At 56.5% G+C, this 14575-nt stretch overlaps 1 protein-coding gene across 1 annotated transcript; it reads right to left on the reverse strand.

Annotated features, from left to right (window-relative positions):
• Nucleotides 1–5089: 5089 nt before the first annotated feature.
• On the reverse strand, nt 5090–14004 carry FBXO41 (F-box protein 41). The gene is made up of 12 exons (XM_036263299.1): nt 13109–14004; nt 11585–11810; nt 11067–11140; nt 10422–10780; nt 9355–9596; nt 8972–9087; nt 8702–8854; nt 8441–8536; nt 7005–7123; nt 6675–6833; nt 5345–5460; nt 5090–5202 (listed from the first exon to the last, which is right to left on the reverse strand). Exons 1-12 carry the CDS (start codon nt 14002–14004, stop codon nt 5140–5142), a joined length of 2619 nt encoding a protein of 872 aa, XP_036119192.1. The 3' UTR covers nt 5090–5139.
• Between the last annotated feature and the right edge of the window lie 571 nt (nt 14005–14575).

Consider the following 14575-nt stretch of genomic DNA (forward strand, 5'->3'; position numbering starts at 1 on the left):
TGTGCAGGAAGCAGCCGATCAGTATTTCTCTCACATTGATGTTTCTCTCTCTTAAAAAAAACAAAACAATAAAAACATTAAAAAAATACGAAAAAAGAACAGCTGGCTCCGAGTTTTGGGGGTAAGTGCTCATCTACTTGTTGGATGCTAGAGCCCACACAATTTAAACCTAAACATCTGTTCGTTTTCTGATTTTTTTTAAAAAAAATACATTTTTATTGATTTTTAGAGAGAGGAAGGGAGGAGAAAGAAACATCCATGTGAGAGAGAACTTCGATAAGCTGTCTTCCACACGCCCCCTACTGAGAATCGAGCCCACAACCCGGGCATGTGCCTGGACTGGGAACCAAACCCGTCACCTCTTGGTGCGTGGGTCAACACTCAACCACTGAACCACACTGGCCTGGCCACTTTTCTGATTTTTATTATTTAAAGACCCCACTTAAAATAGGGAAGGTGAAGCCAGACCATGTTGGGCAACTTGGTCTCTCCCAGGCTACAGCCTGACTGGCTGGCCAATGCCTCCTAAGACATGGCCAGGCCAATGAGGGACTGGACAGTGCCTACTGCTCCTGCTGCGCTTGGCTGGGGTTGCCCTTAAAGATGGCCTCTCCTGGCTGAGGGTCGGACATGGCCCCCCAAGGCCCTTTACCCATACGCGGACACCAAAAGGGAGTGTGAACTCTGGCGAGGGCAGTAACCTGCATGGCCTTCCTCCTGCGATGTCTGCTGTCCAGAGAAGGGTCTAAAGCTTTATTCACTTCGTTGATGTTGATCTGGTCATCCACCTCCTTCATGCTTCAGCGCACGTTAGCTGCAGAAAGGCTCGGGGACGGACCAACACATATGGCCGCCTGCCGTGTATTTCCCTGAGGCAGATACTCCAGTTTCACCATCTTTTATTGGATACAAAGCCATAAATTCTCTGATGCCTGTGTGAGTCCTTTTAAATACATACACTCAGGTACATTCAGCAAAGGGCATCTATGGGTGACGTGGAACAAAGTGCTGGGACGGTGATGCCTGGGTGGGGCCAGTGAAGGCCCCTGGGGGTTGGAGGTACAGGCACCACTTCAGAAACAAAACCAAAAAATGCTCTCCACCCCACTGCCTGGTGTGCTTGGGGTGGGGGAAGCGACCCTCACGGCTCAGGCCCATTGCAGCCTGGCTGAGCAGGGAAGGCAGGGCCTGGGGGTCAGTTGTAGTGATCCCCACCAGCAGTGCCCACTCGAGCCAAGTCTCATGCCAGCCACCAGGGCAGCCTAGGTCACCCCGGGCCTCTGAATGCAAGGCCCCTACCAGGGCAGAGCTGAGGCGGGGAAGCCCCAGGCCAGCTCTCTGGGGCCACGCCAGTGGTGGCAGGTGAGGCTTGGACTCCGTGGGGAAGCCTGCCTGATTGTCTGGGCAGTCTTGGGACTGGCCAGGTTCCCAAGGGTTTGGGGAGGGAATAGGAGCTGGCTGCCTTAGTTGGCCCTGGTATTCTGATCTTCACCCAACCCTACACCTTATTCAGGCAAGGGCTGCAGAAGAACACACTTGTCCAGGAATAAATACATACACACAATACACAGCAATATATACAGAAATGCAGGCCTGGGACAAGGCTGGGTGAGACAGCACGGCCAGCAGGGCTACAGAGAGATGTGCCAGGCCCCTGGGGGAGGGAAGTTACACTCATCAGGGACTGACTGGCTGGGACAGATCCCATCAGTTTGAGTCAACTCCTCTGGGCACTTGCGACCTGCACCCACTCACCATCTCTCCTGTTATCACCCGAAGTCCAGCAGGAACTGGGTCTTTGGCACCAATAGTCACTCTATTAAGGTCTTCAATTTAGCGCCTTACAAGGACTGGGACCTGGGCAGCTCCCCACTTGTGGCCCAAAGGACCAGAGACGACCAGGGGGACAGGCAGGACCCCAAGGCAAAGGATGGAGCCAAACCTTGCAGCAGCAGGCCTTAGGAAGGAGGTGGGTTTTTCTTTCCTTTTTTTAAAAAAGCAATTCATGAGGGGCTAGCTCAAACTCCACTCGTGGGACTACAAAAACATGAGCTGCCTTGGTCCTTAGGTGGTCTCTCCTGTCCAATTAAAAGCCATGGCTCTGGGCAGCCCACTTCTCCCTCTGGGATCCAGACATCTGTAGCATCTCCTTTGTTCCCTGCCAGTGCTGAGAAGGCAGCCCAAAGAGCATGATGAAATACTCAGGCTAAGTACATTGAGCCCCCATGTGCTGGGGTCAGACCATATGGCAGGGAGGGGGTCAGGTCACCAAGTGACCCCACCCATGGACCCTCCATACAAGCCTGGGGCCCCTGGAGCAGGGCCTGCCTTGGTTTGCTCTCTGAACCTCCTCTTTGCATCCTGTTAGGTGTGAGATATGGGTGAATGAAGGATGGCAGGACCCTCCATCCCTGTTCCCCATCATCGGCCCTAGCTGTAGGGTTGCCAAAGTGAACAAATGGAGCATTCCGGCCAACAAAAGCTCCCCCTTAGCAGTGGGACTCATCCCCCTGAAGAGAGGCAAAAACAACATTAAGTTAGTAGGGGTGGGGGCCTGCAAACCTGCCAGTTCTCAGGGCAGGAGTGAGCTGCCTTGGTCCTTAGGTGGTCTCTCCTGTCCAATTAAAAGCCATGGCTCTGGGCAGCCCACGAACCTATCAGCCCCAGGGCAGGTGTGCACTAGGACATGCTATAACCCATGTTCCTGTTGGCAGGGGCCCAGGCACGTGGAATATACACTCCCAAGTATCCTTCACTTGGCTGGAAAATACAGGGTGGGGGACTTGGTGGGTTTTCTGGAAACAGCCAAACCCATGAGAGGCAAACTTCCTACCAGCAGGAGAGGGGTTTTGTTCCCTCTGCTGCCTGCAGGGCTGGTGGTATGCACGGCTGTTCCACAGGTGAATGCCTTCATGAACCAACTACTGGCATCTGTCCTTTCCATACTACCTTTCTCCAATTTTAGCTCATGGCCCATGCCCCCTGACTTCCTTTCCCAGGGCTGACGTCGGGCATCCCGCTGGGTACCTACCCAGGGAGAAATTGCCCAGAGCCTATATTTAGGGATGGAGGCTTCCTGGGACAGAAAATGTCCCCCATTTGGGCCCCCAGACTCTGGCCAAACAGGGCATCCCTTTGTGCTTTGTCCAGGAGACGGGGAGGGCAGCACCTCTTATCCTGGGGTGATGGGGAGCAGGGGCTATAGAGAGTGCAGATGGAAGGAAGGACTGATGCATCAAGGGCAGCCAGGCCCTAAGGGGACCTCCACCTCCTAGGCCAGCAAAGTTGTGCTTCTTCCCATGATGCCTGGGGACAGGGCTGGGGAGGTGGGAGTCAACAGAGCCAGCTGCTCTGGGGTGGGATGCTACAAGGCCAAGGCTTCATGCAGGACAGGACAGGGAGTTGCCAACATGACACCCTTGGTATTTGGGGTCTTCAAAGGGCAGGGTCAGAACAAGCCATAGGAAGAGAAGTCATCAACAATGAAAAGAGCTGGGCGGGCTGCGTGTGGAGCCAGGGAAGTTGGGTGCACTGCTGAGTCTGTGGGGCCCAGCTCTGGAGGACTCGTTCGTTGCAGGGTAACCCCGGGCTGGGTCTTGATGTCCAAGCCATGTTGTGGCAGAAAGCTGGGTCCCTGGAAAGAACTGAGAAACTAGAGGAACCCAGCCCCAGCCAGGACCTGGTTTGGTCCTTTGCGGGAAAGAAGGAAACCTTAAGATGAATCTGGGTGGATGTTTGAAAGAACTTTCCAAACGAAGGTTGGCAGGACCCATGACCTCTGAGCCACTATGGGAGTTCTGAGAAGGAACTAGGGAGACCTGAGTCTAGAGCCTTGGTGCTGGGACCTGGTCCTGTGGGGACCATGTAAGGATCAGTGAAAAACCCACTTGCATTTGTTCTGTGGCTTCTAAGCCAAGTGGCTCTGGCTTGGCCCCAGAACTGGCCCCAGGCAGAAAAATCCCAACAGAGCCCTCAGCCCATGGGACCAGTTGAGACCGAGGAAGGGGGTCAAGTCCAATGAGGGTGTTCTTCCTCGTTCCTGGCCCCACAGCCTCTCCCTTCCAGGGCTACATCTTTAAGCAAGCTAGCCAGACAAGGAAGTAAACCAAGCCACCCTCCACTGGCCTTCTCCAGGCCCCAACACAGAGGTCATCCCAGTGACTCCCTCCCACACAGCCGTGGAGACCCAAAGGCCTTCAGAGACCTGCCCAAGCACCTGGATTAGAAGGCCACTCCTGAGGACAGAAGCTGCTTCTCACAGGTGACTGGGTCTTCCAGAGCTAGGGCCTTGACCCTCCAGAGGCTTGGGATTGCTGACAGGCATGGAACATGCACTTTTAGCTCGGAATTTAGCTCTGGTGTGTCGTGGGGTATGTGATTGTTGGGGAGGGGGTGAGGGAGTCTTGTCCATATCAGTAAAAACTTTTTTTCTCTTCCTAGCAATTTCTCCCTTTGTGAGGGATGGTCTCAGGGTCCTGGGGAGATCTGGGTGAATGTTTTGCCCTTCCAAGCCCAGTCCCATTACCTCATTGCACCCCCATCCCCCACCTTGGGCTGACCACATGCCCAGTCCCCTAGGCCGGTGTGTTATCCTTAAAAGAATGTAGACCCAAAGCCCAGGTGGGCTGTCTGAAGGGGTGCCCCAGGAGGGCTGGGGTGGAGCAGGGTGGGGAGAAGAGCCCTCCTTACCAAGTCTGAGTTGCCTTGAGGAGCCCCCTCTGGCCTGGGGCCTAGGAGGGGACCCTGACCAAGAGGCTGGGCCTCAAGAATGGGAGGCCTGCCCGAGCAGCCTGAGCAGCCAAGGGTCACTGGGTGGTTATTGCAGACCCACAGGGTGAAGACACCAGGTGCTGGTGGTGACAGCTTCTTGCTGGCTGTGCTCAGAAGGCTGCTCCAGCTGGAGGTTGGGTGGGAGCCGGGGGCAGTTTCTGTCCAAGCCCCTGCCTGGAGAGTCAGTGCCCAGGGTCAGGCCTATTGCTCTGCTGTCTCAGGAGAAGGACAGGAAACTGTCAACCCCTCCCTGGAAGCCAGAGATAACACCAGGCCTCTGAAGGTCTAGTCCAAATCAGGGTCCCTCTGGAGGTCCAAAGAGAGTGCCCTGGGTGGGGCTGGCAGGGGCCCTGCCGCCCCTCACCCGGGTTAGCAGCCGCCTTCCACCTTGATGTGCAGGATCTTCGAGAAGCCGGGCCTCCGTCGCAGGGCCTGCGGACCGAACCGGGTTAGTTCTCCTTGGGGCCAACTCCTCTAGGTCACACAGAGGTCAGACCTTCATATAACATACCCAAGTCCCCAGCCCCAGCCTAGGGTCGTGGGGTCTTGGGTGGCCTCAGAGCCAATGCCTCACCTGGAGTTTTGTCACCATGTCTTCAAACAGCTTCTGGGCCTCAGGACTGCTGGGCTCTTTGAAATAATCGGCAATCCCAATCTGGACCACAATGGACTTGAGGTTCCGGCAAATGCCTGGGCAAAGGTGAGTAAGGTGGGGGCCCGTGTTAGGCCTGTGCAATGGGCTGCCTCCTCTCCTGGCACTAATGAAACCAGAACCTACTGAGACAGTCACATGCCAGACACTGGGAACACAGCCAGGAGAGCAGACCCATGCTGCCTAAGGGCTCGACCGAACAGCAGAAGGTGGAAGGTGATGTCAAAGAGCAGAGGCTGTGGACTCGGAAAGAAAGTAGGCAACTGCTGTGCAGAAACTCTGGGCACTTCCTTGGCAGAGGGGACAGGTGTGCTATGACCTGCGCATTTGGAAATTAATTATAAAGACAGAGCAGCTGAGGTGAGGCTGATGGGTCTCGGCTGGAGCACGGAGGAGGGGAGACAAGGATCAAAGAAGTTGGGAGCAAAGGGCTTTAGGAACTAGATATGATTCTGAAGGTTGAGTAGTTAGTTCTGGTGGTCAGTCCAAGGCAAGGCCATGAAGTTGAAGGTGATGGAAGAATTGGATCCTGGAAATAATAAGGTCAAAGAACCTTCAGTGCTCAGGACATGGGGTCCTACCAAAAGTCAAATGGTCTTGGATGATGGTCTCACTTTATGTGTGTGAGCAGCCCAAGCTGGGCACCTATGTCCTCTATGCAGGAAGAGGAATGACCGGAAGTGGAGTGGATGGCTGGAGGCATGACTTGGAGTCTACACCAGGGAGAGTCTTCCCTTTGGAGAACTGTCCTTGGGGGCTCACACACATCACCTCATTTAATCCTCCCATTCAATCTATAAAATCATCTTAGAAGATGGGGTACAGAACTCAGAGACGCATAGTAAATTGTCCAAAGTCACATAGCAATAAGCAGAAGAGTCAGAATTGAGAGCCAAGACAATAAAGCCCCAGAACCCATGCTTTTAACCTGTCTCTTCTCCTGCCTCTGCCCTTGGCTGGAGGCTCACATGGGGGCAGATGATGCTGCATAGCTCCTGTCTCCAACGTGGGTAGAGCACAGAGCAATCGATGTCTGTTGAACTGAACTATTTGGACCAGATGCTGGAAGGCCTTGAATGCCACGCTGGCCTCTGAAGGCACTGGTGGCAAAGCCAGGACTAGAACCCTGGTCATTCGAACCCAGCACTGGTGCTTGCTGACTAGGAGTGACAGGGGACTGTTTATGCTCCTTGCTGACAAGGCATGGTAAGAGCTGACACTTGCACCCCGCCCCGCGTTCCCCATCACTCACTGTTGAAGTGCAGCAGGGCCTTGGGGGTGACAGGGGTGGCCGTGAGCACCAGCATCTCTAGTCCTTTCAGGCCTTCCCGGCAGACCTCAGCTGCCACCTCCTGGGTGATCTCCGACACGTGGTCCAGCTCCAGGACCTGCAGCCGCATGCAGTTTCTTGCTAGGAAGAGGAAGAGGGGAGGTCCGGCTGACGAAACCCCCAGGTCACCTCCTGCCTACCTGGTGCTCCTGCTACCACCCAGGCTGCAGCACAGAGCCCCTCCGAGATTTCACTGTCCCACCCGTGCCTGCTTCCCACCAACTTCCACCCCAGTTCCAAGCAAAGACTCACCGAGTGATGCCAGGCCCTGCACCCCACAGCCGGCGCCCCCAACCCCCAGGGCCCTGAGGTGGGGCCAGCAGCGACCAATCATCTGCAGGCAGCGATTACTGAACCTTGTGGGCTGCTGGCTGGAAAATAGGGGGAAGGGAGGGCCATCAGGAAAGCCTTTGGTTGCATGACACCCAAAGGCTGCTCCTCCTCTGGGGTCTCCCTCAGCCAAGGGCCCCACCAACCACCCCAACTGCTCAAGTCAGAAACCTAGGATCATCCCTGACTCCTCTTCCCTCACCTCCTGTCAAGACCCACAGATTCTGACTCCTTGCCAGTTCATCCTCCAAACTGCTGAGGGTGAGCCAGTCATTCCTACATCCTCTCACTCAGTCATTCAACAAATGGTTATGTCTACTACAGCCAAGAACAGCTGAGCTAGGCCCTGGGGATACAGTGGTGATAATATAGATAATGGTCCCTACCTTGAAGGAGTGGACATTGGGTGACTGGGGGGACAAAGAATGTTACCTGTCTGATGTAATCCACTTTTTAAGATCTAAAAATCCCCCTTAGGCAAGGCCTTCCTGACCTGGCCATAACCTGCCTTTCCACACTCACTGCTTGGCTCTGCCCACCACTCACACCAAACCGGCTGTTTTCCTGAACACTTCATCCCTCAACACTTGCCCAGGCCACAGACGCTGCTCTGGCATCTGTTGCGTGCTTGGTACCACGGTTGTGGAAACAGACATTTTCAGCCTCTGCCCTGAGAACCACGAGTCTTATAGAGACTGAAATACAGAGAAACTGTTGCAAAACGAACTACAGCTGAAGTTGAGACAAGGTGCAGTAGAAATGAAGGCAGGAGAGCAGTGATAAATTCTACCGGGGTGTTAGTGAGGGGACATTGGAGGACCTGGGAGGAGTTGTCATATGAAGAGAGGGCTTGGAGGGCAACGTGCAGGCAGAAGACAAGCCTGACATGTCAGAGGAGCTCTAAGGAGAGTCATGAGGGACCTCACACCCTGGACTCTCCAACAACCAGCTCTTTGATACATTATGCACTGACCGCCCTGAACTGCCTTTCACATGCCAAACCACCCTACCTACTTCTAGCTAGTGTTTCTTCACCACTCACCGTGGGCCCTGCAGGTTTTATGGACACATCTCATTTGAGCCAGCAACAGTCTTAATAAGGTTAACAGATCCCTAATACCTCCTTCACTTTGCAGGTTGAGAAACTGAGGCACGATTGGGTCGCCCAAAGTCACACTGCTATAAGCCAGGACGACCCCAGGTCTGATTTGAAGCCTTGCTCCTAACGCCTAACCACACAAATTGATTAATGTGAACCTGTCTCCCGAACCAGCTGATGGAGTGAGCCCAGATCTGCTCAGTCCTCAGCCCCAGAACGCACCCAACTCTGTCCCTTCCTCACCCCTGCCAGTGCTCACCAGGGGTGAAGTGGTGCCACCTGGAGGGAGACGATCTCTCTGCAGCCTGCGCCCAGGGCCCAAATGACCTCATGGCCAACGGGATCTGTAGCGCTCCTGTTGAAAAGACAAAGCTGGGGCACCCACCCTGGTGGCCTCTGCTCCTTTCTCTTGGGATCCTTTGCCTGAGAGCCCTGGGGGAAGGGTATGCAGAGCAGAGCCAAGGATCCCTTGGGCCTGAGGCCAACCCTCTTGGGGTTGCATCTGACAGGGTGGACAAACCTGTAGGTGACGGCCTGCAGGGCACGGCAGTAGCAGCTGGCCAGCCAGAGCGAACGGTCGGTGAGGATGTTGGGACAGTGGGAGATGCGCAGGATCAGCAGGTTGCCCCCCGCCGCCTTCAGCAGGGACTCCAGCCCTGCTTCCAGGCAGCCACTGGGGATGGCCAAGAGATCAGGGAGTGGCTTGTGGCCACCTCCTGGTCTGGGAAGCATCCCCACGTAATTCCAGGTCTATAGCCCAAGAGCACCCACCCACCCACCACGGCCTCACCGGGTGCTCCGGGCATATTCCTCCTTGCTCTCCTTCTTGCCCCGCTGCCGAGGCTTCAGGTTCTGCAGTGTCAGCGAGTGGGCCTGGGTGCACCACTGAGCCAGCATTGCCAGGAACTGCAGGGAGAGAAGGGATTTCCTGGGGATGAGAGGTCTCAGCTTGGTTGGCTGGAGGAGGACCAGCTCCAGGATAGGAGGCCCCATGAGAGCATTTTGGGAAGCCAGGCAAGAGTTGGGGTCTTGTAAGGGTTGCAAGGACCAGACCTGGAGGGACCAAATGCTAGAGAAGGGCGAGGATGTGTGTGTGTGTGTGTGTGTGTGTGTGTGTGTGAGTTCACAGCAGGGATGAGTGGGAGGGCAGGGGCAGCAGGCAGAGACAGGCACCTTGGAACAAACTCGGGCATTCTCAAGCAGCACTCGAGTCCAGACGGCAGGGTGGCGGGCCACAAAGCGCCAGTCCCGGCAGACCTCGGCGGCATGCAGGAGTGTGCGTGTGTCCAAGTAGGTGAAGATGCAGAACAGGGCAGCTCGCATCTTGAGGATCTCCGGGCTAATGACCTCGTTGGACCGTGAGGGGCTGCCCCTCTCTGCTCGCCGACCCCGCCCACTGCCTCCCTCAGAGCGGGCTGCATAATACCAAAGGGGAAAAGGTCAGTGTGGAGGGTCAAAGGCCAGCATGAGGATGTGGGTGAGGAGCTACAGTAGGGTAGGAGCTGAGAAGGCATGAGCATGAGACCCATGCTGGGGGCCAGCGCCTTGGGAGGGAGGACAAGGGGCCTCTGCTTCCCCCTTCTCTGCATCACCCCTATCCCTAATTTTTCAAATTAGAAAAAGATAGCCTTTCCTCAAGTATATTCTTTTTAACGTAATATACCATCACATAGTCTAAAATCACCCCCTAGATGAGGCATCTGAGTCAAATTTGAAGGAAAAGGTTTGGAAGGCTAGGGTATGGATGGATAGAAATGGTGCCTCTATAAACGGAAGGCAGGCAAGAGGCTGTCCAAAACAGTCACGGGGGGCAGCCATATACCCCAACCAGAAGCCTTTCCCCTGCTGATTCTGACCCATCCACATCTGTGCATGGCCTTGTTTGTATATGGGAAGGTGCCCCCCTCCAACTGCTCCAAGGGCCTCGGAGTCCAGAGTCACCTAGCTACTCTCCTGTAAAGGTCAATGAGCCCACCACATAAATGGACCCCCTTAGATGTGGCATCCTTGCGCAAAACCCAACCTGAGCGCCCTGTGCTGCAGCACTGCCCTGTCACACAAGTTCCTGCCCCAGGCTTGCAGGGCGCTGGTGGGAACCTATCATTCTCATTGTGGTCAGTCTGGCGCAAGGGGAAAGGAGGTGCGGAGCCCAGGAGATGTACTGCCTCAGGCCTGTGTCCTCAGAGAGGGCCTGCACCATGGGAAAGCCTGGCCTCTCTGCCCACCCTCCTAGAACTCACCTGAGAGCCGGCAGCTGCTTAAGGGCCCAGCCATAGCAGGCCCAGGGCGGGGGACTTCCGAGGGGCCCTCAGCTTCTGACTCGGTGGTTCGGGAGCCCACATCCGAAATGTCACCCTCCTCCCCCTCCGTGCTGTGTCGGCGGGGTCTACGCTGCCAGTTCTGAATGGCCTGGCGCCGCAGGCCTGAGCTTCGAGGAGCCTGAGCTCGCTCTGAGCCACCGTTGGCAGCCTGGGCCCGTGTGCCCAAGCCCCCAGGGCTACTGTCCTCCAGGGCCCCTTCTTCTGGCCGGGGCAACTCCAGACTGTCACTGTCATAGCAGCCTGAGCTCTGGGATGCAGCTGGGACGCGGCTGGAGGCCCTGGGATGGGGTGAACCACATGGTAAGGAGAAGGGAGGAGCACCAGGCCTGCCTGAACTCCCCATTCCACCCCTACCAGCAGCCAAGGGCAACCCACCCGCCCTACTTTCCAAGAGCCCCCTCTGAGTGTGGAAAGGCAGACAGACAGAGGTGACCCAAGGAGGATGGGGAGAGGAGGGGTCAGCCTCCAGACGGGTCAGCCATCCAGTGGGCCAATGGATCTTTCCAGGGTGAGGGTGGGCTGTGTGGGGAGGGCTGTGTGGGGAGGGCTGGGCCCGAGGCTTACCCTGTGCTGGGAGAGGAGCCATGCCGTGACACCGCATATGTGCTAGGCATGGCCAGGCCCACGTGGTGTTCTCGCTGTGGGCCCCCAGAGCGGGAGGAAAGGGAAGGGGGCAGAGGAGGCAAGAGGATGAGAAGGAGCAGGTAAAACAGGGTGCAAGATGGAAAAAGAGGAGAGAGAAGAAGGAAAAAAGTTGGGAAAGATGGACAAATAGACAGACAGACAGCCGAGAGGCAGGCTCACCAGCCCCCTCCGCATACCCACCCAGCACCCCAGACCCATCTTGTGGCTCCTGGGCTCTCATTTGCAGAGGTCACACCTCACTTCAGCCTCAGGGGCCTGCACTTCTGCCATTTCAAAGGGGCTCCCCTGTTCCTTGACCCCCTACTTCAGGCCTAGAGTCTGCTCATGGGGAAGAGCCAAAGAAGGGAGCATTACAGGGGCAACATCAGGCCACATGTGAGGGGAGTTTGTGGAAGCCAGGTGCACAGGTGGAGGAGGGAAGGCAGGTGGGCACTCACCATTCTGCCTGGACCCCGAGGCCCGGGCCCAGCGCCACCTCCCCCAGCTCCACGGCCCAGGCTGGCACTAGGTGTGCTGCCACAGCTGCTGCTGATGACCTGCAGCTGCCGTTCTGCACGGTCAGCCCGCTCCAGGAGCTCCTCGATGAACTGCTGCAGCCGCAGCTTGGCGCTGGCCTCTCGTGCAGCAGTCTCCTTCAGGAACTGGTCGATCTGCACCACCTCCCTGGGCCCGGAGCAGTCTCTTACCCCAGTGCCGTGGCCTGCCCGCCCACCCACGCTCTGGAGGAGGCCATGGTCAGTGGGGAATGACATGGGCACAGCAGCCGGCAGTGTCTGCTCATGGTCACATGGGTACACATAGAACAGGCCCAGGCACACTGTCCCTCCTGATGGCACACACAGAAATGCCAGCATATACTCCAAGTCACACACTCACCCACCCCCACACACACACACACACCACACACACATTTTTCAGGAACATTCTCAGATGCAGAAGCATACTTCCAATTGCACTACCACCCTCCAGGAATTTCACATACACACAGAACACTTAAGAGTCACAAGAGTATTTACTCCCAAATGCAGTTGTTCATGCATCCACTCAACATTGACCAAGTACCTTCTCGGTGCCAAGCACTGTTCTAGTTATTGGGGACACAGCAGTGAACAAAGCAGAGAAAAATTCCTGCCACCATGGAGCATCTATCAATATGGGGACAGATGAATAATACCTACACATTTCATAATTTTACATTTAAAGACCAGAGATATAAGGAGAAGCCAGCCAAAACTGAGAAGCAGCAAAGACATAGGGGATCCCAAGAGAGTGCCCTGAAACCAAATGAAGAAGTATTTCAAGACCATCTGTATCAAATGCCACTGACAGGCCAAATAAGATGATGGCTTGGCCTTGGCAACATGAAGGTCATTGGTGACATGCAGGACAATGGTGGAACCTAATCAGAGTAGGTTCAAAAGAGATGTAGGGAAAGAAATTGGAGACAAGGAGGATAAACAATACTTTAAAGAATTATTCTGCAAGGAGGAGAGAAAAGGGGCAGCTCAAGGGTCAGGTAGGGTTATGGCAAATGGCAGAAATGAGTTTATGTTTCTGTGCTTTTAGGAATGATATAGTAGATAGGGAAAATCTGATAAGGGCAAAGGGAGAAGGGAGAATTAAGCTATGTCTTTCAGTGGGCAAACGGGAAGAGAACCTGGTACCATAATGCAGAAGCTAGCCTTGGTTAGGAGAATAAAGAAGAGAAACAGTCGTCACAGACAGGCACACAATCATACTGCCATGGACTCCCATTCCTAAACACACACACTGTCATGGCACTTTCGGCCCCACGTGCACCACCATTACATGCTCTGGCCACAGATCCCATAAGCCATGGCCACAGACACGCTCATAGCCACACTCGTGGTGGTGGCAGTAGCACAATGACACACATGGTCTCCTCCCATTCAGGAACACTGGCAGGCAAATTCATTCACAGGGCCCTGCGGGCTACTCACTGCTGCTTGCGGCTCAGCTCCTGTTCCTTGTGCACCAGGTCCTGCTTGAGCGAGGCCAGCAGCTCCACACTCACGTCCACCTGGCGGGAGAGCTCAGACGCACGCTCCTCCAGCTCCTCCTTCTCGCGCCCCAGCCGCGCGCTCTCCTGCCTCGCAGTCTCCAGCTCCGCAGCCTTGCGCTCCAGTTCGGCTTGCAGCCGGCCCACCTGGCCTGCGATCTTCTGCTCCACCTCCTCGCTCAGCCGCTCCAACCGCCGGTCCACCTCCAGCTTCTCCAGCGCGCGGATCTTGAGACGCGCCAGGCCCTCCTCGTAAGCCACATCGGCGGGCGAGGGGGAAGCGGGAGAGGCGGTGGCTGGCCCAGGGCAAGGGCTGGGGCCGGGCGGCGGCGTCGAGCACGCGGAGGAGGCCACGGACTTGCGGGCGAACAGCTCCCCCAGCGGGATCTCAATCTCGCGCAGCGCGTAGCGAGCGGCGGCGGCGGGCACGAGGCCAGGCTCCGGCAGCTCCTCGCAGGGCAGGCTGGCGGGCACCAGGTCGCCAGGGAAGTGGGCGAGGGGCGCGTGGTGGTGGTGGTGGTGCAGCAGGTGGGGTGTGTTGGGCGAGGGCCCGGCCGCCTGCTCCTTGCCCTGGAAGGACGTGCTCTCGAAGACCTCGCGCCGGGCGCCCGGCACCGCCAGCAGGGCGGCGGGCTCCGGCGCCAGCGGGAAGCCAGAAGCCGCCGCTGCCGCGGCAGCAGCAGCAGCACCGTCGCAGATGCTGTTGGTCTTGGAGAGGATGTAGAGGGTCTCATACGTGTGGCTGTACTCCAGGTGCGCGCGCAGCGACGACAGGCTCCGGAAGCGCTTGTGCTCCCCGCAGCGGGGGCAGCGGTACGGCAGGTCCAGCGAGGCCATGACCCCGCCGCCCCCGCGGCGTCCGGGCTCCACCGCGGCCGCCCCGCCGGTCAACCGGGCGCACTCATGGGGGGCCGCGGGCGAGCCCCCCCTGCGGAGTCAGGAAGGCTCTGGGCACCGGCAGTCAGGGGAGAGGAGGCTAGAAGAGAGGAGTAAGCCTTATGAGAGGTATTCCTGCTCCCCTTCCTCACACTCGGTAACCCCCACCCGTGAGGACATTACTTCCCCTGAAAATACGTGACTAGAAGAGAGAAGACCCATGGCCTGACCTCCCAGGGAGGGCTGGCCAGCTCTGGTACCTGTGCGAGGGCCTGCACATATATGGGTGAAAATGAATGAGAATTCTTGTTTTTGTTTTTTAATCCTCACTGGAGGACATTTTTCCATTTTTTGTTCAGATCGAGTGGGAGGGAGAGAGAGGAAGAGAGAGAAACATAGACGTGAAAGGGACACATCGACTGGTTGCCACCCGCAGGACCCAACCAGGGCCGGGGACAAACTGCCGCCGAGGTACATGCCCTTAGCTGGAACAGACCCAGGGACTCTCTGTTCCCCCCGCTAAGGCTCTAAC

This window comes from Molossus molossus, unplaced genomic scaffold, assembly GCF_014108415.1.
Source record: "Molossus molossus isolate mMolMol1 unplaced genomic scaffold, mMolMol1.p scaffold_m16_p_15, whole genome shotgun sequence".
NCBI classification, from domain to species: domain Eukaryota; kingdom Metazoa; phylum Chordata; class Mammalia; order Chiroptera; family Molossidae; genus Molossus; species Molossus molossus.